General features: G+C 45.1%; 1 protein-coding gene across 2 annotated transcripts in view; it reads left to right on the plus strand.

Annotated features, from left to right (window-relative positions):
* The window catches only part of crim1 (cysteine rich transmembrane BMP regulator 1 (chordin-like)), a 201,536-nt gene that overhangs the window by 123,223 nt on the left and 63,068 nt on the right, over nt 1-15,245 (plus strand). For both annotated transcript variants that reach the window (XM_078405327.1, XM_078405329.1), the window contains exon 6: nt 11,772-11,954. In XM_078405327.1, coding sequence (XP_078261453.1) covers nt 11,772-11,954 — 183 coding nt within the window. The remainder of the gene's footprint in view (nt 1-11,771; nt 11,955-15,245) is intronic.

Here is a 15,245-nt window from a genome sequence, read left to right on the forward strand (position 1 = left end):
TCACAGACATCTGGGGGCCACACATTGAAATAACTTTAACCTGTGCCAAGAAATTAAGCCTTTTTTTTTTGTTGCTTTTTCTTTACTAAAAAACAAAACAAATGAAGGGCTTAAAGTGTGGTTGTATTAGTAATGCTTCACAAATGTTTGTGGGCCGAATTCTTTGAACAGACTCCACAATGGTCACCAAAAAGGGAAGTGAGTTTTTAATACTCCTGTGTGTCAAAATATTTTAACTCAGTCTCAAGGACTCCTTTCTCATTACTCACATCTTACTCATGGATCTGAACAGTTTTAAGTCTGCCCTTGAAGCTGACCGCATTTTACCTTTCAATCCTGTTATTTAAAGGCATAAAGCTGTACGGCACATATACAGGCCCTTCAGCCCATCTCTATCATGCCTCCCAAGTTACCAAACCAAACCAGTGCTCTCTAATTTTTCACACGTCGGCTGCGGAGAAAAGTATCTCCAAGCCTCATAATTTTCCATAACTCTTGTCAGATAACAACCCCTTCCCAAGCCTAGTTTGCTCCAGGGAAAACAACCCCAGGCTATCCAGTCTTTCCTCATAACTGAAATGCTCCATCCCAGGCAATACCCTCTCCAGCACAATCACATCCTTCCTGTAGCCTTGCCATAACTTTGCTCTCAAACCCTCTGTGTCCTTGCTAGTAAAGGCAAGTTTCCTGTATGTCTACTTCACCTCATACCACCATATGCTGTCAATTTCTGGGACCCTTGGACCCTTGGACAGGTCTCGCCACAATTCAGTATTCTCTAGCACCCCACTTTGCTATCCATCCTATTTTGCCTGCATCAGTCTGGGTGCAGACTCACCAGGCAGGTACCAGGTGGCTTTCAGTAGGATATTAGGCATGTTGAAACATCTCCAACTGCAGTGCGACCTCTTTGCAGAATAACCATTCATCGTTCAACCAACAACCAACCTGCCTTCTACTCAAGTCAACCCTATTTAGCAGATGTGACTCATCAGGCAGCCCTTCTTGCTGAGTCAGAATCTCAAGTCACAATCCAGACCTAAAGTTAAAATTAGCTGATCCGGGAGGAACGTGGTATATGCATTCAATACAAAAGAGGAGGTAGTTGAGGCTGGGACTATCCCAATGATTAAGAAACAGACAGGTACACGGATAGGACAGATGTGGAGGGATAAGGACCAACTAGTGTAGTTGGGACATGTTGGCCGGTGTGGGCAAGTTGGGCCGAAGGGCCTGTTTCCACACTGTATCACTCTATGACTAAAAGGGTTAAATTTGCATTGTTAATATTTTGACAGTGCCAGGAAGAAATTTAAGTTGCTTTCATTCCTGTTCGAGAGAGAAAATGGACAAAAGTTGGCAAGACCTTGAAGGGTGGCACTGAAGCTGCACTGCCTGTCTTTTGCATGAGATGTGCACCTGAGGCTCTGTTTGGCTTCTGAGATACTCGTTGTAAAAAGACATGGATTTATTTCATTTTCATGGTATTTCTGCAACATTGAAGGCCATTTACTCTATTGAGTATATGCCAGCTCTCAGAATAATTCATTTCCCCAATGATTTGTTCATGACCTATTTTCTCTCTCATGCTCATCAATTCCAGTTATCCGACCAACCAACACATCTTTGGGATCTGGGAGGCAAAGAGAACACATGGAGGAATCCTAGGCAGCCACGGGGGTAGAACGTAAAATGTCCTAAGCAACATTCTCCTTCAATCAAGGACACAAGGGGGTTACCCTTTGAGAAAACTAGTCAAGAGGAGTTGTACAATGCAGTGGAAGGTTTAGGTGAGGTAGATAGAAGGGAGGGGATCCCATTAGTGGATGTTTCAAGAGCAGATTTAAAGTGTTAGGTTAAAGACAAAAGAAAGGAAAAACATTTTTATACAGAGAGGAGTCACAATCTGAAACTCACTGCCTGAAAGAGTGTGGAAGCAATATCAGTCAGGGATTTGTAAAAAGAATTGGACAGTTAGTTGAGAGAAGGCTCTGGAGAAAGAGTAGGAATGGGTCTGCTATAACAAGAGGAAGCATAGGTTATTTTATTGTTCTATGATTTTTCAATGCATTCTTGTTTGTGCTGCATTCTGTTTTCTGCATTACATCTGTGATTATACTTCAAATAGTACCTTAATCACTGTGTCCCAGAGTTGTGAAAGGCACTATTTGAATGTTTGAAGAAGGGTCTCGACCTGAAACATCACCCATTCCTTCTCTCCAGAGATGCTGCCTGTCCCACTGAGTTACTCCAGCTTTTTGTGTCTATCTTCGGTTTAAACCAGCATCTGCAGTTCCTTCCTACACATTTCAATACTACAACTGCTTTTTTATATTTTCAGTCAACCTTCTTATTTTTTGTTCACAAGCAATGTGGTTTCACTTTCCGAACTGCTAATTTACCCAGGTCAGAGAGGTGTGCGTATGCTATCTCATGGTTGCCTGTGGTAGAATAGCATGTTACACAGCAGGAATGAACGTATTACTTTTAGTTGCCCTTTCCAGACTCTTCCATTCCTCACCTATTGCTCCACTGGAGGAGAGGGACAGGAATTGCTCCGTGTTTTCCATTCAGAGATATAACTGAACTTGCTCCCTGTATACTTAAACTTTATGCAGAGGACGGAGCTGAAAGGCTGCTTTCGTCAAATGTATTGCTCACCTTGCTGCAGAACTGTTGTATTCATGTAAGACAGGAAAAATAGTTTTTTTACACGGCTTAGCAACAAAAGAGATCTTGACAGCTGGCGTTCCCTATCGCAATTCCCCGTGAAACACGCAGTGGTTTAAACTGAAAACAATTCTACTGGCGTATTGTTGATTAAAAGAAAGCAAGTGGCCGCCTGTTATTGACACGGAGGCTTCCTGGCAAATTCTCAAAGAAAGTTGAAGGACATTTCTGTTCAACCAGCAGTCGAGAGGGGGCGGCTGGGGCTAAGGCTGGGTGATAGGGGAATTGTGTGTTTACTCAGGACGCCACTGCATTTCTAACTCAATACTGTACCATTAATGGGTCACAGGTTGGGGTGGTGGAGGGGGTGGAAATTGTCAGCATTCTGTTTTCAAGCTGGGTGCAGGCTTTTGAGCTCCTGGTGTCAACAGTCAGGAAGAAGTACTCACGAGTCTGGAATTTTCAGGAAATAGCACACAAAACAAAACCAGAACTTTCTTCCAGCACTCCTACACAGAGCTCCTCTTCCCAGAAAGAATGCAGAGTGTAGAATGGCTGAACAATTCCAGGAGGGTGTGTAACCATGTTACAAATTATCAGAAGCGAAGCAAGTAGATAAGACAGCACACGTCAAGCCACAAAGTGCTGTCGTGGGCATGGCAGCCCCGGTGAAATCCGACACAGACTGTGACAAATCTACCATAGGGAAAACACTTCATAAAATATGTAGCAGCACAAAAGGTGATTAATAATTTAACAAGATGATCAATGGTCAAAGAGAGAAATAACTCGTGGAACAAAAGATTCTGCATTCTAGAGGTACTGGAAGATAAAAAGGAGGGTGATCAAGAACCCTTCACAAAAGCACACATACTCATTGCAGTCGTTAAGTCTAAAAGGGAAGAGCATCTAACATTACCGTGTCAAATAGCAATGATTACTTGGATATAAAGATAAAGAGTGCTTCCTGCATGAAGGTTCAGGATTGATGGCAGTTTCGGGCAGTTTGATCTCTTCTGACTACACATTCTATGTATAGAAAGGTTTTAGGATATCCCAAAAGCCTTTCACAGTCAATGGAGTACCTTTGGAATTGTACTCACTGCTACAATGCAGGAAACCCAGTAGCTGGTTTGTGCACAGTAAGTTCACATAATTACCGATGTCAAACCAAGCCGATAATTGTTTTTTGATGTTGAATTACGAATAAATGTGTACCAACGCAGCAGGGAGAGAGAGCTTCACTACTCTTGATATCGTGGCCATCTCTTGCTTTGGTATGGATCCATCGGGATAATCAGAGCTACAAGGTTTCCAAAGCAGCAGCAATATTCCAACATTCCCTAGAATATTTTCTCAATTAAGGATATGATTGAGGTGTTTGGGATTTTGAAAGGAATTGAAAGTGAAGAGGGAATCACTCTACAGTGGAAATAAGTTACAATACGATAGAACTTTATCTCAGGAGGGAAATTAGTCTGCCAACAGTCATAAAACACAAAATACATGAAATTAAAGGAAAGGATTGGGGAGGAGAGAGGGGAGTCAGTCTACCCCATGACAGAAGGGGAGGGAGTTATACAGTTTGATAGCCACAGGGAAGAAGGATCTCCTGTGACATTCTGTATTGCATCTTGGTGGAACCTGTCTATTGCTGAAGGTGCTCCTCAGGTTGACCTGTGTGTCAAGGAGGGGATGAGCTGTATTGCCCAAGACACTCCGCAGTTTGAGGAGCATCCTCCCCTCCAAGACCACCTCCCATGAATCGAACTCCGCCTTCAGGACGGAGCCAGCCTTCCTGATGAGTTTGTTGATCCTATTCGTGTCCGCAGTCTTCACCCTGTTGCCCCAGCACACGGCAACAAAGAAGATGGCACTGGCTACCACTGATTGGTAGGACATCTGCAGCATCTCACTGCAGACGTTGAAGGAGTGGAGCCTGCTCAAAAAGTACAGCCGGCTGTCCCTTCTTGTACAGGCCCTCAATGTTCCTGGACCAGTCCAGTTTACGTTACAGGTACACTCCAAGGTATTTGTACTCTCTGGTAAACTGGCACATCCACACCATTGATGGAACAGGGGTCACTATATCTCAATATATGTGACAATAATAAATCAATGTCAAAAAATAAAGTGTGGGAAGAAGAGGCAGTCTGTTAAGGAGAGATGTTAACAAATACTTCTCACAAAGGGTTATGTCTCATGCAGAAAGTCCCATTAATAACTTAAAATCTGCAATCAATCAGTTTCTACCCGAATAAGGGTATTGATGCATATAGAGCCAAGTTAAACACAGAGCAGCCATAATCTGATTGAAAGGTCTCTTCCTTTCTCAATCTTCCTACCCTCATCACGTTTTCTGCAAAGTTTACTTGAAGTGCTCTGTGGGAAAATATTCCTTCTTCTACCTAAAATAATTACCAGCCTTACATTGAAGTCTACAACCTCCCATCTTTTCAGTGATTAGTTGTGCACCTCTTGTACTCCATCACATTCTGCTCCACTGTCAGCACGAGACATCCAACCAACACCTTATTGGCCTCTTGACTCTGCAGATGGACCCAACTTGTTTTAACACTCCCAGCCCCATGAGGCATCTAGATTCTAATGAGAGATAATTGATCAGCAGCATTGACATTGTTAATTTGCTCACAGTGTGGCCTGATTGCTATTTTGTATTTTCCATTTACTTTACCTAAGAAAGTGTATGCTTGCCTTAGATGGAATGCAATGGAAGTCTGATTCCCGAACAATGTGTGCAGTGTGGCAGGGTGCATTATCCTGCTGAAAGAGGCCACTGCCATCAGGGAATACCATTGCCATGAATGGGTACCTGGTCTGCAACGATGTTTAGGTAGGCGACACGTGTCAAATTGACGTCCACATGAATGGCCGGACCCAGGGTTTCCCAGCAGAACATTGTCCTGAGCAACACACAACCTCCACCGACTTGTCATCTTCCCACAGTCGGTTTGGACCAGATGGGATAGCCTTCGTTGAACCTCGCGCATCGATGAGCCTTGGGTGCCCAACATCCTGTGGCCAGTTTTTGGTTTGTCCCTCCTCGGGCCACTGTCAGTAGGTACTCCGTTTCAGAGATACTCTGACCTAGTCGTCTGGCCATAACAATTTGGCCCTTGTCAAAGTCGCTCGGGTCTTTACTCCTGCCCATTTCTCCTGCATCTAACACATCAACTTCAAGAACTGACTGTTCACTTGCTGCCTAATATATCCCACCCCTTGACAGGTGCCATTGTAACAAGATAACCAATGTTATTCACTTCACTTGTCAGTGGTCATAATGTTTTGGCTGATCGGTAGCATGCTTGCCTTCCTCAGTCAGGGCACTGAGTACAAGAGATGGGACATCATGTTACAATTGTACAAAACATTGGTTAGACTGCATCTAGAACACTGTATCCATTTCTGGTCACCATCCTATAGGAAAGATGTGATTAAGCTAGTGGGGTACAGAAAAGACAATCACAAGAATGTCGCCATGACTGGAGGGCATTAGTTGTAACGAAGACAGGAGAGGCTGGGTCTGTTTTCCCTAGAGCAAAGGAAGCCAAGGGGTCACGTTACAATTTATAAAATCATGAAAATCATAAAGTCACAGTCTTTTCCCTGGATTGGAGAGTCTAAACTAGAACGCATAGGTTTAGGTTGAGAGGGGGTGGATTTAAAAGGAGTACTGAGGGAACTAGTGATTCACACAGGTGTTGGGTACATGTAACAAGCTGCCAGACAACGTGTATTTATCCACACTTGAACTGGACTGTGAGAATTGGAAAGCAACAGGAAAATTTCATGCTATCAAAGGAATAAGACAAGATTATCTGTTTTTTTCTTTCTATCCCCTTCCTCCAGCACCCTTATATCACCCAGCTGCCCTTTAAGTGGAGATACATGGTGCAAAGCCCAGGGTCTAGCATGAGGCCTGTTTTCCTTCATGACCCAGACATCCAGGTCAAGGCTGAGGAAGTTCATGCTCTGGGAGTCCCCAACGCGTGCTATATCTCAAGTTCAGACCAAGGTTGGAACAGGATGTCATGGTCTCCCAGGTCACCCAGCAGTCTCTCAAGCCCGCCGTCATCACTTGTCTGGTAATGGCACCCGCAGGCAAACCGGGCCCCTCACTCCAAAAAATAACCTGGACACCTGCAATTTTAGAAGTGTCACTGACTTCTTAAATGAGCATGAGTGAAAGCACTGTTTCCCTCGTTCATCCTTGTATTGGAGCGCACCCAAAATTCAAGCCTGCCCCCTGGCAAATGTTGCCACAAATGGTACCCCATGAAATGAGAATAGAAACCAGAGCCCTGGCTCCCTCCCAGAACATTCCAGATTCCCAATTTAGAAGGCTGCAGTCTGCATTGCCATGTTAGAAGTGTTGCCATGTGAGATCACAGCAGGGCCTTTCTTGGTGCGTGCTGAAAACAGGCTCCCTAATCACGGTTAATTCTATAAAAACATGCTTCAGTGGGGACATGCGTTGCCAGCAGTGTTAGCAGATGTGCATTCCCTTCTTTTAACGTAATTGTTTTTTAAAATCACTTCATGTTGTATTTTATTTTCTTAGCTGCCCCTGGGGTGCAGGGACAAACCTGTGAGCCAGGCCGTTCGTCAGATCACCTGCATGTTGATCTCAGGACACTGCAGGGTTGTGACCGCGTCTCCATACCCTATTTACCCCAGACCCCTCCACAAAGGGGAACATTTTTGCCTTTTATGCAGCCCCTCCCGTGACTGCAACCCAGCCCAAAGCACTTGGAACCTCACAGGCTACTCCTGAAGTGCATTTGTGCACTGCAAGATCCCATAAACCACGTGGAAGACATGTGGCAATATACATATTTTTAAAAGAGCAATGGTCTTTCAAAAAGAGCAAAGTCAAAATATATATTTATTTTTTAATCATTAGCATATATATTCAAGGAAAATGCACTCCCTTGAAACATGTACTGATGTTAAAAGACTCAAGTTAAAGCTATTACTTCCATTGAACAGATTTCACATTAAACAGACCAACATTTTAGGGAGGGCTTGATTGAAGGGGGAGGGTTAAATATTGACTAGGACACCAGGGCAAACTCCCCCCCCCCCCCCCCCCCCCCCCCAACCTGCTTCCATCCCTTTCTGGGTCACATGAGAGGGCAAACAGGGTCTTGTCTGCAAGGTGATGATGCGACACATCCTCGTCGACAGTGCCCAAACCTCTGGCGTGGAAAACAACCCTCCACCTCCTCTCATTTCATTGTAACCGTGGGAGAGCCGCTATTGTTTGCAAGGCAAGGCAAGGCTTCCCTCCCAGCGTGGCAGGTGCATTACTTGCCCTTTCCCCTGAAGCTAAATATCTCAGGGCAAAATGGATGGAAGCTCTCTGGTCTCCAGCACAATTATTCAGGATAATTGCCCAGTACCAAAGGTGCCCACAGAATATCCAGCCTCATTCAGCAGGCAGCATCAGCAACAAGATTGCAATTATTCAGCGTCAGTAAGATGTTCCAGGTATAGCCTCGGGGAATGAAACAGTTCCTGCAGCAACCCTTGAAGTGCTAGTATAAGACAGAGTGAATAATGGGTTTTTTGAGGCTTGCATGATTGCCTCCTTGCTTGTTTTGTCTTTGTTCTATAATGCAGTGTCTATTGCACTATTCCCAATTTGAATAATGATTGTTGACTCCGTTCAGCAGTAACAAACTATCTGGGGACAGGAGTTTTCAACTGCGTTTGGATAAATGAAGCACCAATTACTGGAGTAAATGGGCTCTTGTCCTCTAACTTTCTGCCTGTCCCTGTCGTAATCTCTTTTTGTCACTTTCCTATAATGTCAGTATCTCATTCTGTCCATTTCACTACATCTCTATCTGTATTTGTCACTCTTTTACTGGTGTGTGTGTTGTATGTATGTGTGTGTGTGTGTGTGTGTGTGTGCGCTGGCATGTGTATGTATATTATGCAGGTATTGTGTGAGTGTGATGGTACACATGTGTATGTATGTTGTGTACGTATATGTTTTGTGTGTGCGTGTGCACAAATGCTGGCCTGCATTTCATTGTTAGAGAGAGCCTGATCAAAGCTCTCATTGTATCAATAAACTACCCTGCCTTATTCTGATCGTTTTGTAGATCCGTAGACTAACGAGGCAGCATAATTCTGACAGAAAATAACGCAGTTGGTACTGTGTATACTTCTGATCCGATGCAGATGAGATTAGTTCAGCTTGATATCATTTTTCAACACAGACATTGTGGTTCAAAGGATCTATTACTGTGCTGTGCGTTTCTATGCTCTATGTTCCATGATCACTGTACGAAGGCTGAGAGGATGAGGAAGAGATTCACAAAGATTTTGCCATGTCCAGTGGAAGTTTAGTCATGGGGCAAATTGAGCTAGACCAGGGCTTTGTCGAACAAAGTAATGAAGAGCAAGGTATTAGGAAAGGCCTGGATAGGGTGTAAAGGAGGGGGCTTTTCCTCAGCAGAGATGTCAGTAATGGGGTTGTATGGGTTTAAAGTAATAGGTAAAACAGATCAGAACAAAAATTATTTTGAGAGTATGGGGTCTGGACCTCACTGCCCAAAGGGGTAGTGGATGCCAAGAAACCACTGAGAGGGCAGCACGGTGGAATAGTGGTAGAATTGCTGCCTTACAGCGCTTGCAGTGCCAGAGACTCAGGTTCGATCCTGGCGACGGGTGCTGTCTGTACGGAGTTTGTACATTCTCCCCATGACCACGTGGGTTTTCTCTGAGATCTTCGGTTTCCTCCCACACTCCAAAGACGTACAGGTTTGTAGGTTAATTGGCTTGGTAAATGTAAAAATTGTCCCTAGTGTGTGGAGGATAGCGTTAATATTCGGGGATCGTTGGTCGGCGTGGACACGGTGGGCCGAAGGGCCTGTTTCTCTAAACTAAACTAAACTAAGCACCCACCACATTTTAAAAAAGCCAAAGAACATGGATGTGCCTTGATGGGGAGGACAATGAATTAGAAAATGGGAGTTGACCTGATAGCTTTGGTCTGGGCTGGTGTGGTCATAATGGGCTGAATAGCCTCCTCCGGTACTGTAAATTTCCATAATTCACCTTTTTTGCTCATGTAAGCTTGGGCAAGGCAGTTCGGTGTGGGATCCTCTGGAAAATCCAGGGCTCTCTGTGCATCTGTAGGAACCAACTTCCTGTTCCCAATGTCAGCCTGTGCATAGTGAGGTTTCCCAAAAATGGGAATGAAGTCACATGCAGTCATTCGCCAGTTCAAAAGTTATTTTCATCGGCTCCATTGAGCTGTTGTCGTCAGTTCCAGTAGATACTGCGATCACGGGGTGAAGGCTTGCTATTTTTGACTTCCAGATCAGAGCAATTTTGTCGGCTTCTTCTGAAAGCTGGCTGCTCAGATTTGTCAATGGAAAACATCTGCTGGAGTTCATGCTGGAAACTCGTCAGGACAGCTAAGCGTCAGATCTTTATTTTGTGGTTGCGCTCAGTGCTTGAGGTTAGCTGGTTCTACAGGCTTGTTGACAGAGCAATCAGTTGCAGAAACAATTCCCTCCCACAACCTGACCGCAGAGGTTGGACAGTACATGCGGATGACTCACTGGATGCCATTATTACCTGTCGCTGGGGCATTGCATTACTCTGGCCTCAGGTTTCTCTGGCTTGTCCTCGGCTGAGCTAGCTGGGCTCAGTTGAGGCAGTGGAGATCGTAACCAGGCTCAAGACCACCCAGCCACCTAGGGGACAAGGTGATGTAAATGCCACAGGATCCCCGGTTCCTTTCCTCCCTGTGACATTTATGTCCCAATTCCTGCATTCCCTTTGACACTCCAAGGCCTCAGTTCCTATACTTCCTTTAACACACTAAGGACCCAGTTCCTACGCTCACTTTAACACACTGGGGCTCAGGTTCCTGCACTGCCCTTCAAGTTATCGAAACTCACAAACCCTTTAATATCACCCGAGTACCAATTTCTATGCTTTAAACTTTTACCGGATTCACTGGAAAATTTACTATAGTACTGTGTAACATCGTTTAAAAAAAGTGAATGGAAACACATTGGTAGTCGAGAAAATCTACCCTTCTAGAATGACCAAAGACCTGAGCATGTCAGATTATCAACAAAAAAAATCTGCAGTAAAGTTTAGGATGGCTACTTATCAGCAGAGTCAAGTGAGGGCACATCTTTGGTTTCACAGCAACGATTTTCTGACTGAATATAACTGACATCCAATCCACATTTCCCAACCATTCGTTGGTGACTGGAGAAAAGTCCAGTCCAACTCTTTCAGAATGGACACTTTGTGCAGAAACGAGAGGGAGGAGGGACAACGAGGGGGGGGGGGGGGGGGGGGGGGGTTGGGGAGAAAGGGGATGGAAAGAAAGGGAAAGATGGACAGAAATAATGAAAGAGAGAGTGAAGGTGAGGCAGAGAGAGAGAACAACTCAACTTAAGATGTCAGCTTTATAGAAACAGTAGGGAAAATTGGAACAAGACAGCATGCAAAGCAGCAGCTGACAATGTGACGTAAATCACGCTCCAAGCAATGGTAGTATTGCACAGTGATTACAGCACACTGTGGCAGGGGTGAATGTGGCAGGGTGCCACTGCCTCATAGCCCCCAGCGGCCTGGATCCAAGTCCGAGGATACTGTCTGTCAGTTTGCATGGTTCACTGTGGATTTTCACTGGGTGCCCTGTTTTTTTCCCACATCCAAAAGATGCACTGTCAGGTTAATTGACATCTGTAAAATTAACGCCAGCACTGATCTGATGAGATACTCCAGCACTTTGTGTATTTTTCTGTAAACCAGCATGTGTCTGTAGAATTACCACTGGTGTAGGTGAGTGGCAGGAGAGTCAGGGGCAGTTGATGTGCATTGCAAGAGAGGACAAGTTGCAGGGAAATAAGAAGGGGAATGAGATTGATGGAAATTCTGTGAGAGCTCGCATTGACTAGATAGATCAAATGGTCTCCTCATCTTGTTTGTTTCCTTCTTGCACCCAGCCATACATTTCTTCGTGTTTATCCAGTTTTCCCTGAAGTGCTCTTGTGATATGACAGATTCTGAAAGAAGCGGTTTATTTTGCTCTGTCCTTGCAGAGACAAAGCCCACCTGCATATTCAACGGCATGGAGTATTACGATGGAAACATGTTCCGGATGGATGCCTGCCGCTTCTGCAGGTGTCAAGGGGGTGTCTCCATCTGTTTCTCAGCCCAGTGCGGTGAGCTGCACTGTGACAGATACTACGTGCCGGAGGGAGAGTGCTGCCCCGTCTGTGAAGGTAAGCCTTGCCGCTTCCCCACACAATGATACAGGATGGGGAGTGGAGGAGGGAGCGAGGAGGAGCCTTCATCAACCCTATTTAGCCTTGAACCCGTCAGCCTCCTTCTACCACTACTTCTCCCAATAGACCCAATGGATAAAAAATTGTACAGGCAATACATGGGTAGTCAAAGAGTCATACAGCCCTTTGGCCCAACTCGTCCATGTCAAACAAGACACCCCATCTAAGCTAATTCCATTTGCCCACATTTGGTCCATATCTATATACTAAAACTCTTGTTTGTTTGTTCCTGAACTTCAGCCAAAACGGTACACGATAGCGCGACAATTTTAAGGCCACCTTAGTCACCGTAGTCCCTTTGGTGGCAATGGAAGAAGTTTCATCGAAATCGGTGTTATATTTTTTAAGTTATTCACATTTTAAAGTTTAAATCTATCTCCTAGGGAGGGAGGGGTGAGGAGGGAGGATACGGGGGGTTGAGGGGGATGGAGAAGGGAGGAGGGGGGAAGGGGAGGGGGCAGAGGAGGGAGGGGGGGAGGAGAGGGTGCTGCACCAATGCAGGAGAGGTTTGGGCCCAACGGGTCCACTTGGTCTAGTATCCCTTTAAATCTTTTCTATCCACATACGCACCCAAATGTCTTTTAAATGTTGTAAACATTTTAAAACTTTTAAAAGTAGTGATTATTGTCTTTGATTACCCAGCCTGAGGGGGCTGGTTGAAGTGAGGTTTAGTTTAGTTTAGAGATACAGTGCGGAAGCAGGCCCTTTGGCCTAGCGATCTACGTACACTAGCCCTATCCTACACACTAGGAATAATTTACAATTTTTACCAAAGCCAAATTAACCTACAAATCTGTACATCTTTGGAGTGTGGGAAGAAACCGGAGCATCCAGGGAAAACCCATGCGGTCACCGGGAGAACATACAAGTACCTTGATTTTTTATTTAGAGTTCGGGGATGGGGCCAGTGTACGTCTGGAATGACTGCATTGGTGCTACCTCTTATACCCATGTAGAACTCACTGACTTCACACATTTCACCACTAATTTCTATCCTGCTTTTAAATATACTTGGACCATCTCCGACATCTCCCGACCGTTTCTGGATCTCACCATCTCCATCACCGGAGACAGGCTCAATGATCGTTTCGCACAAACACCGTTGCTCAGTCCGCCTTAACCAACCTGATCTCCTGGTGGCTGAGCACTTCAACTCCCCCTCCCACTCCCAGTCTGAACTTTCTGTCATGGGCCTCCTCCAGTGTCATAGTGAGGCCCACCGCAAATTGGAGGAACAGCACCTCGTATTTCTCTTGGGAGGCTTGCAGCCCAGCAGTATGAACATTGACTTCTCTGACTTTAGATAGCTCCTCTGTTCCTCTCTTCCCCTCCCCCTTCCCAGTTCTCCCACTGTCTTCCTGTTTCCAACTACATCCTTTCTTTGTCCCGCCCCCCTGACATCAGTCTGAAGAAGGATCTCGACCCGAAACGTCACCCATTCCTTCTCTCCTGAGATGCTGCCTGACCCGCTGAGCTACTCCACCATTTTGTGATACCTTTGATTTGTACCAGCATTTGCAATTATTTTCCTGCACAACTGGGAGAACGTACAAATAACGCTGCTAGACCTTCTACACTTCTTGTTGCTGGCCTGGGATGCTTTCTAGTGCAACAAGAATAGGAATTATCTGCTAGCTTGGTAGATCCTTCTCTGTCTCTGTCCACCCAGCATTTGTAAATGAACGTGTGCTAAACAGATCAGACAGCAGTGCGTGCAATATTCAACATAATATGTGCGTGCAATATTCATCTGTACAGATAACGCCTGTAGTCAGGATCGAACCCGGGTCTTTGGCGCTGTAAGGCAGCAACTCTACCACTGTGCCAACGTACCGCCCCTGTGCTGAAGGCAGTAGGTTACTTGCATTTACGTAGCGCCGTTCACAACCTCAGGATATTCCAAAACACATCATGGCCGGTCACATGACGGAATGTAGCAGTCAATCGGTCCATTACAAGGTCCCAAAAATGCCAATGTTTTAGTCACCAATTTTTTTAATGATGCTGGCTTTCAAGGCAAACGATGAACAAAGCACAGAGGAGAACATATCCCCTGCTCTTACTCAACCAGCAGTATCTTTTATATCAGCTGAGGTACGCTAGCTCCTCTGACCATGCAGAACTACCTTAAGTCCAATGCTGATGTCCCTGGAGAGGGGCTTAACCGTATAAGACAGCATAAGATTGAACAATAGGTACATCTATAATTAGAGTTGAAGATTAGCCCCAAGTTGCACAGATCAGAGGATCTTGGGACCAAGCCTAGATCCACACTAAATTTTTGCTGGCAGGGCCTAAGGTGTTATTGTCAGTTTTGTTGCCTCTGAGATGGAGTGTATCAAGACTCATGTGGAGCACAAACATTGACATGCTACGCCTCAATGCTCTACTGCCTGTGTAATTCCATATTTAAAACTCTCACGCATGCTGGCCTCTGGTCATAGAAAATAGGTGCAGAAGTAGGCCATTCGGCCCTTCGAGCCCGCACCGCCATTCAATATGATCATAGCTGATCATTCAGAATCAGTACCTTGTTCCTGCTTTCTCCCCATATCCCTTGGTTAGACCTAAGAGCTATATCTAACATGGTCACAATGCTACCTGCCCGCAAGTACCCATGCTTTTGGCTCGGCTTACTGTCTTGACTTTTGTCAGCTCTCTGTCGGTATGGCTGGCATGTACCATCTGGAAGAGCAGTGAACACATAGGGGCATTCACTCCTATGAGAGGGCAGCAAGGGCACATGTCCAATCCCAATAATCATCGATCACGTTATGGACACTTACATCTGCACCCATGGACACATGGGTCCAAAGGGCTATTACTGTGCAGTTCAGCTCAATGACTTTATATTAAACATGTCCTTTCATTGTGTCATACAGCACAGAAATAGGTCCTTAGACCCATCAGGTCCATGCCAACCATCACCTAGTCACTAACCCCATTTATCAGTAATTAGTCCGTTGCCTTCAAGCCTTCTGTTCAAAACTCTTGTAAGTAATTAAATGTTGTGAGAGTACTTGCCTCCAGCATTCCTACAGGCAGTACATTCCAGATTCAAACCACCATCCGAGTGAAAGTTTTGTTTCTCGAATTCCTTCTCAATCACTTACCCCCTTATCCTAAGCTTATGCCCTTGAATATTATAATATTCCCTCTACTTTAGGGAAAAGTTTCTTACTGCCAACCCTATCTATACCCTCATAATTTTGTAAACCTCATTTAAGT

Source organism: Rhinoraja longicauda, chromosome 9 (genome assembly GCF_053455715.1).
Source record: "Rhinoraja longicauda isolate Sanriku21f chromosome 9, sRhiLon1.1, whole genome shotgun sequence".
Classification (NCBI taxonomy): Eukaryota; Metazoa; Chordata; class Chondrichthyes; order Rajiformes; family Arhynchobatidae; genus Rhinoraja; species Rhinoraja longicauda.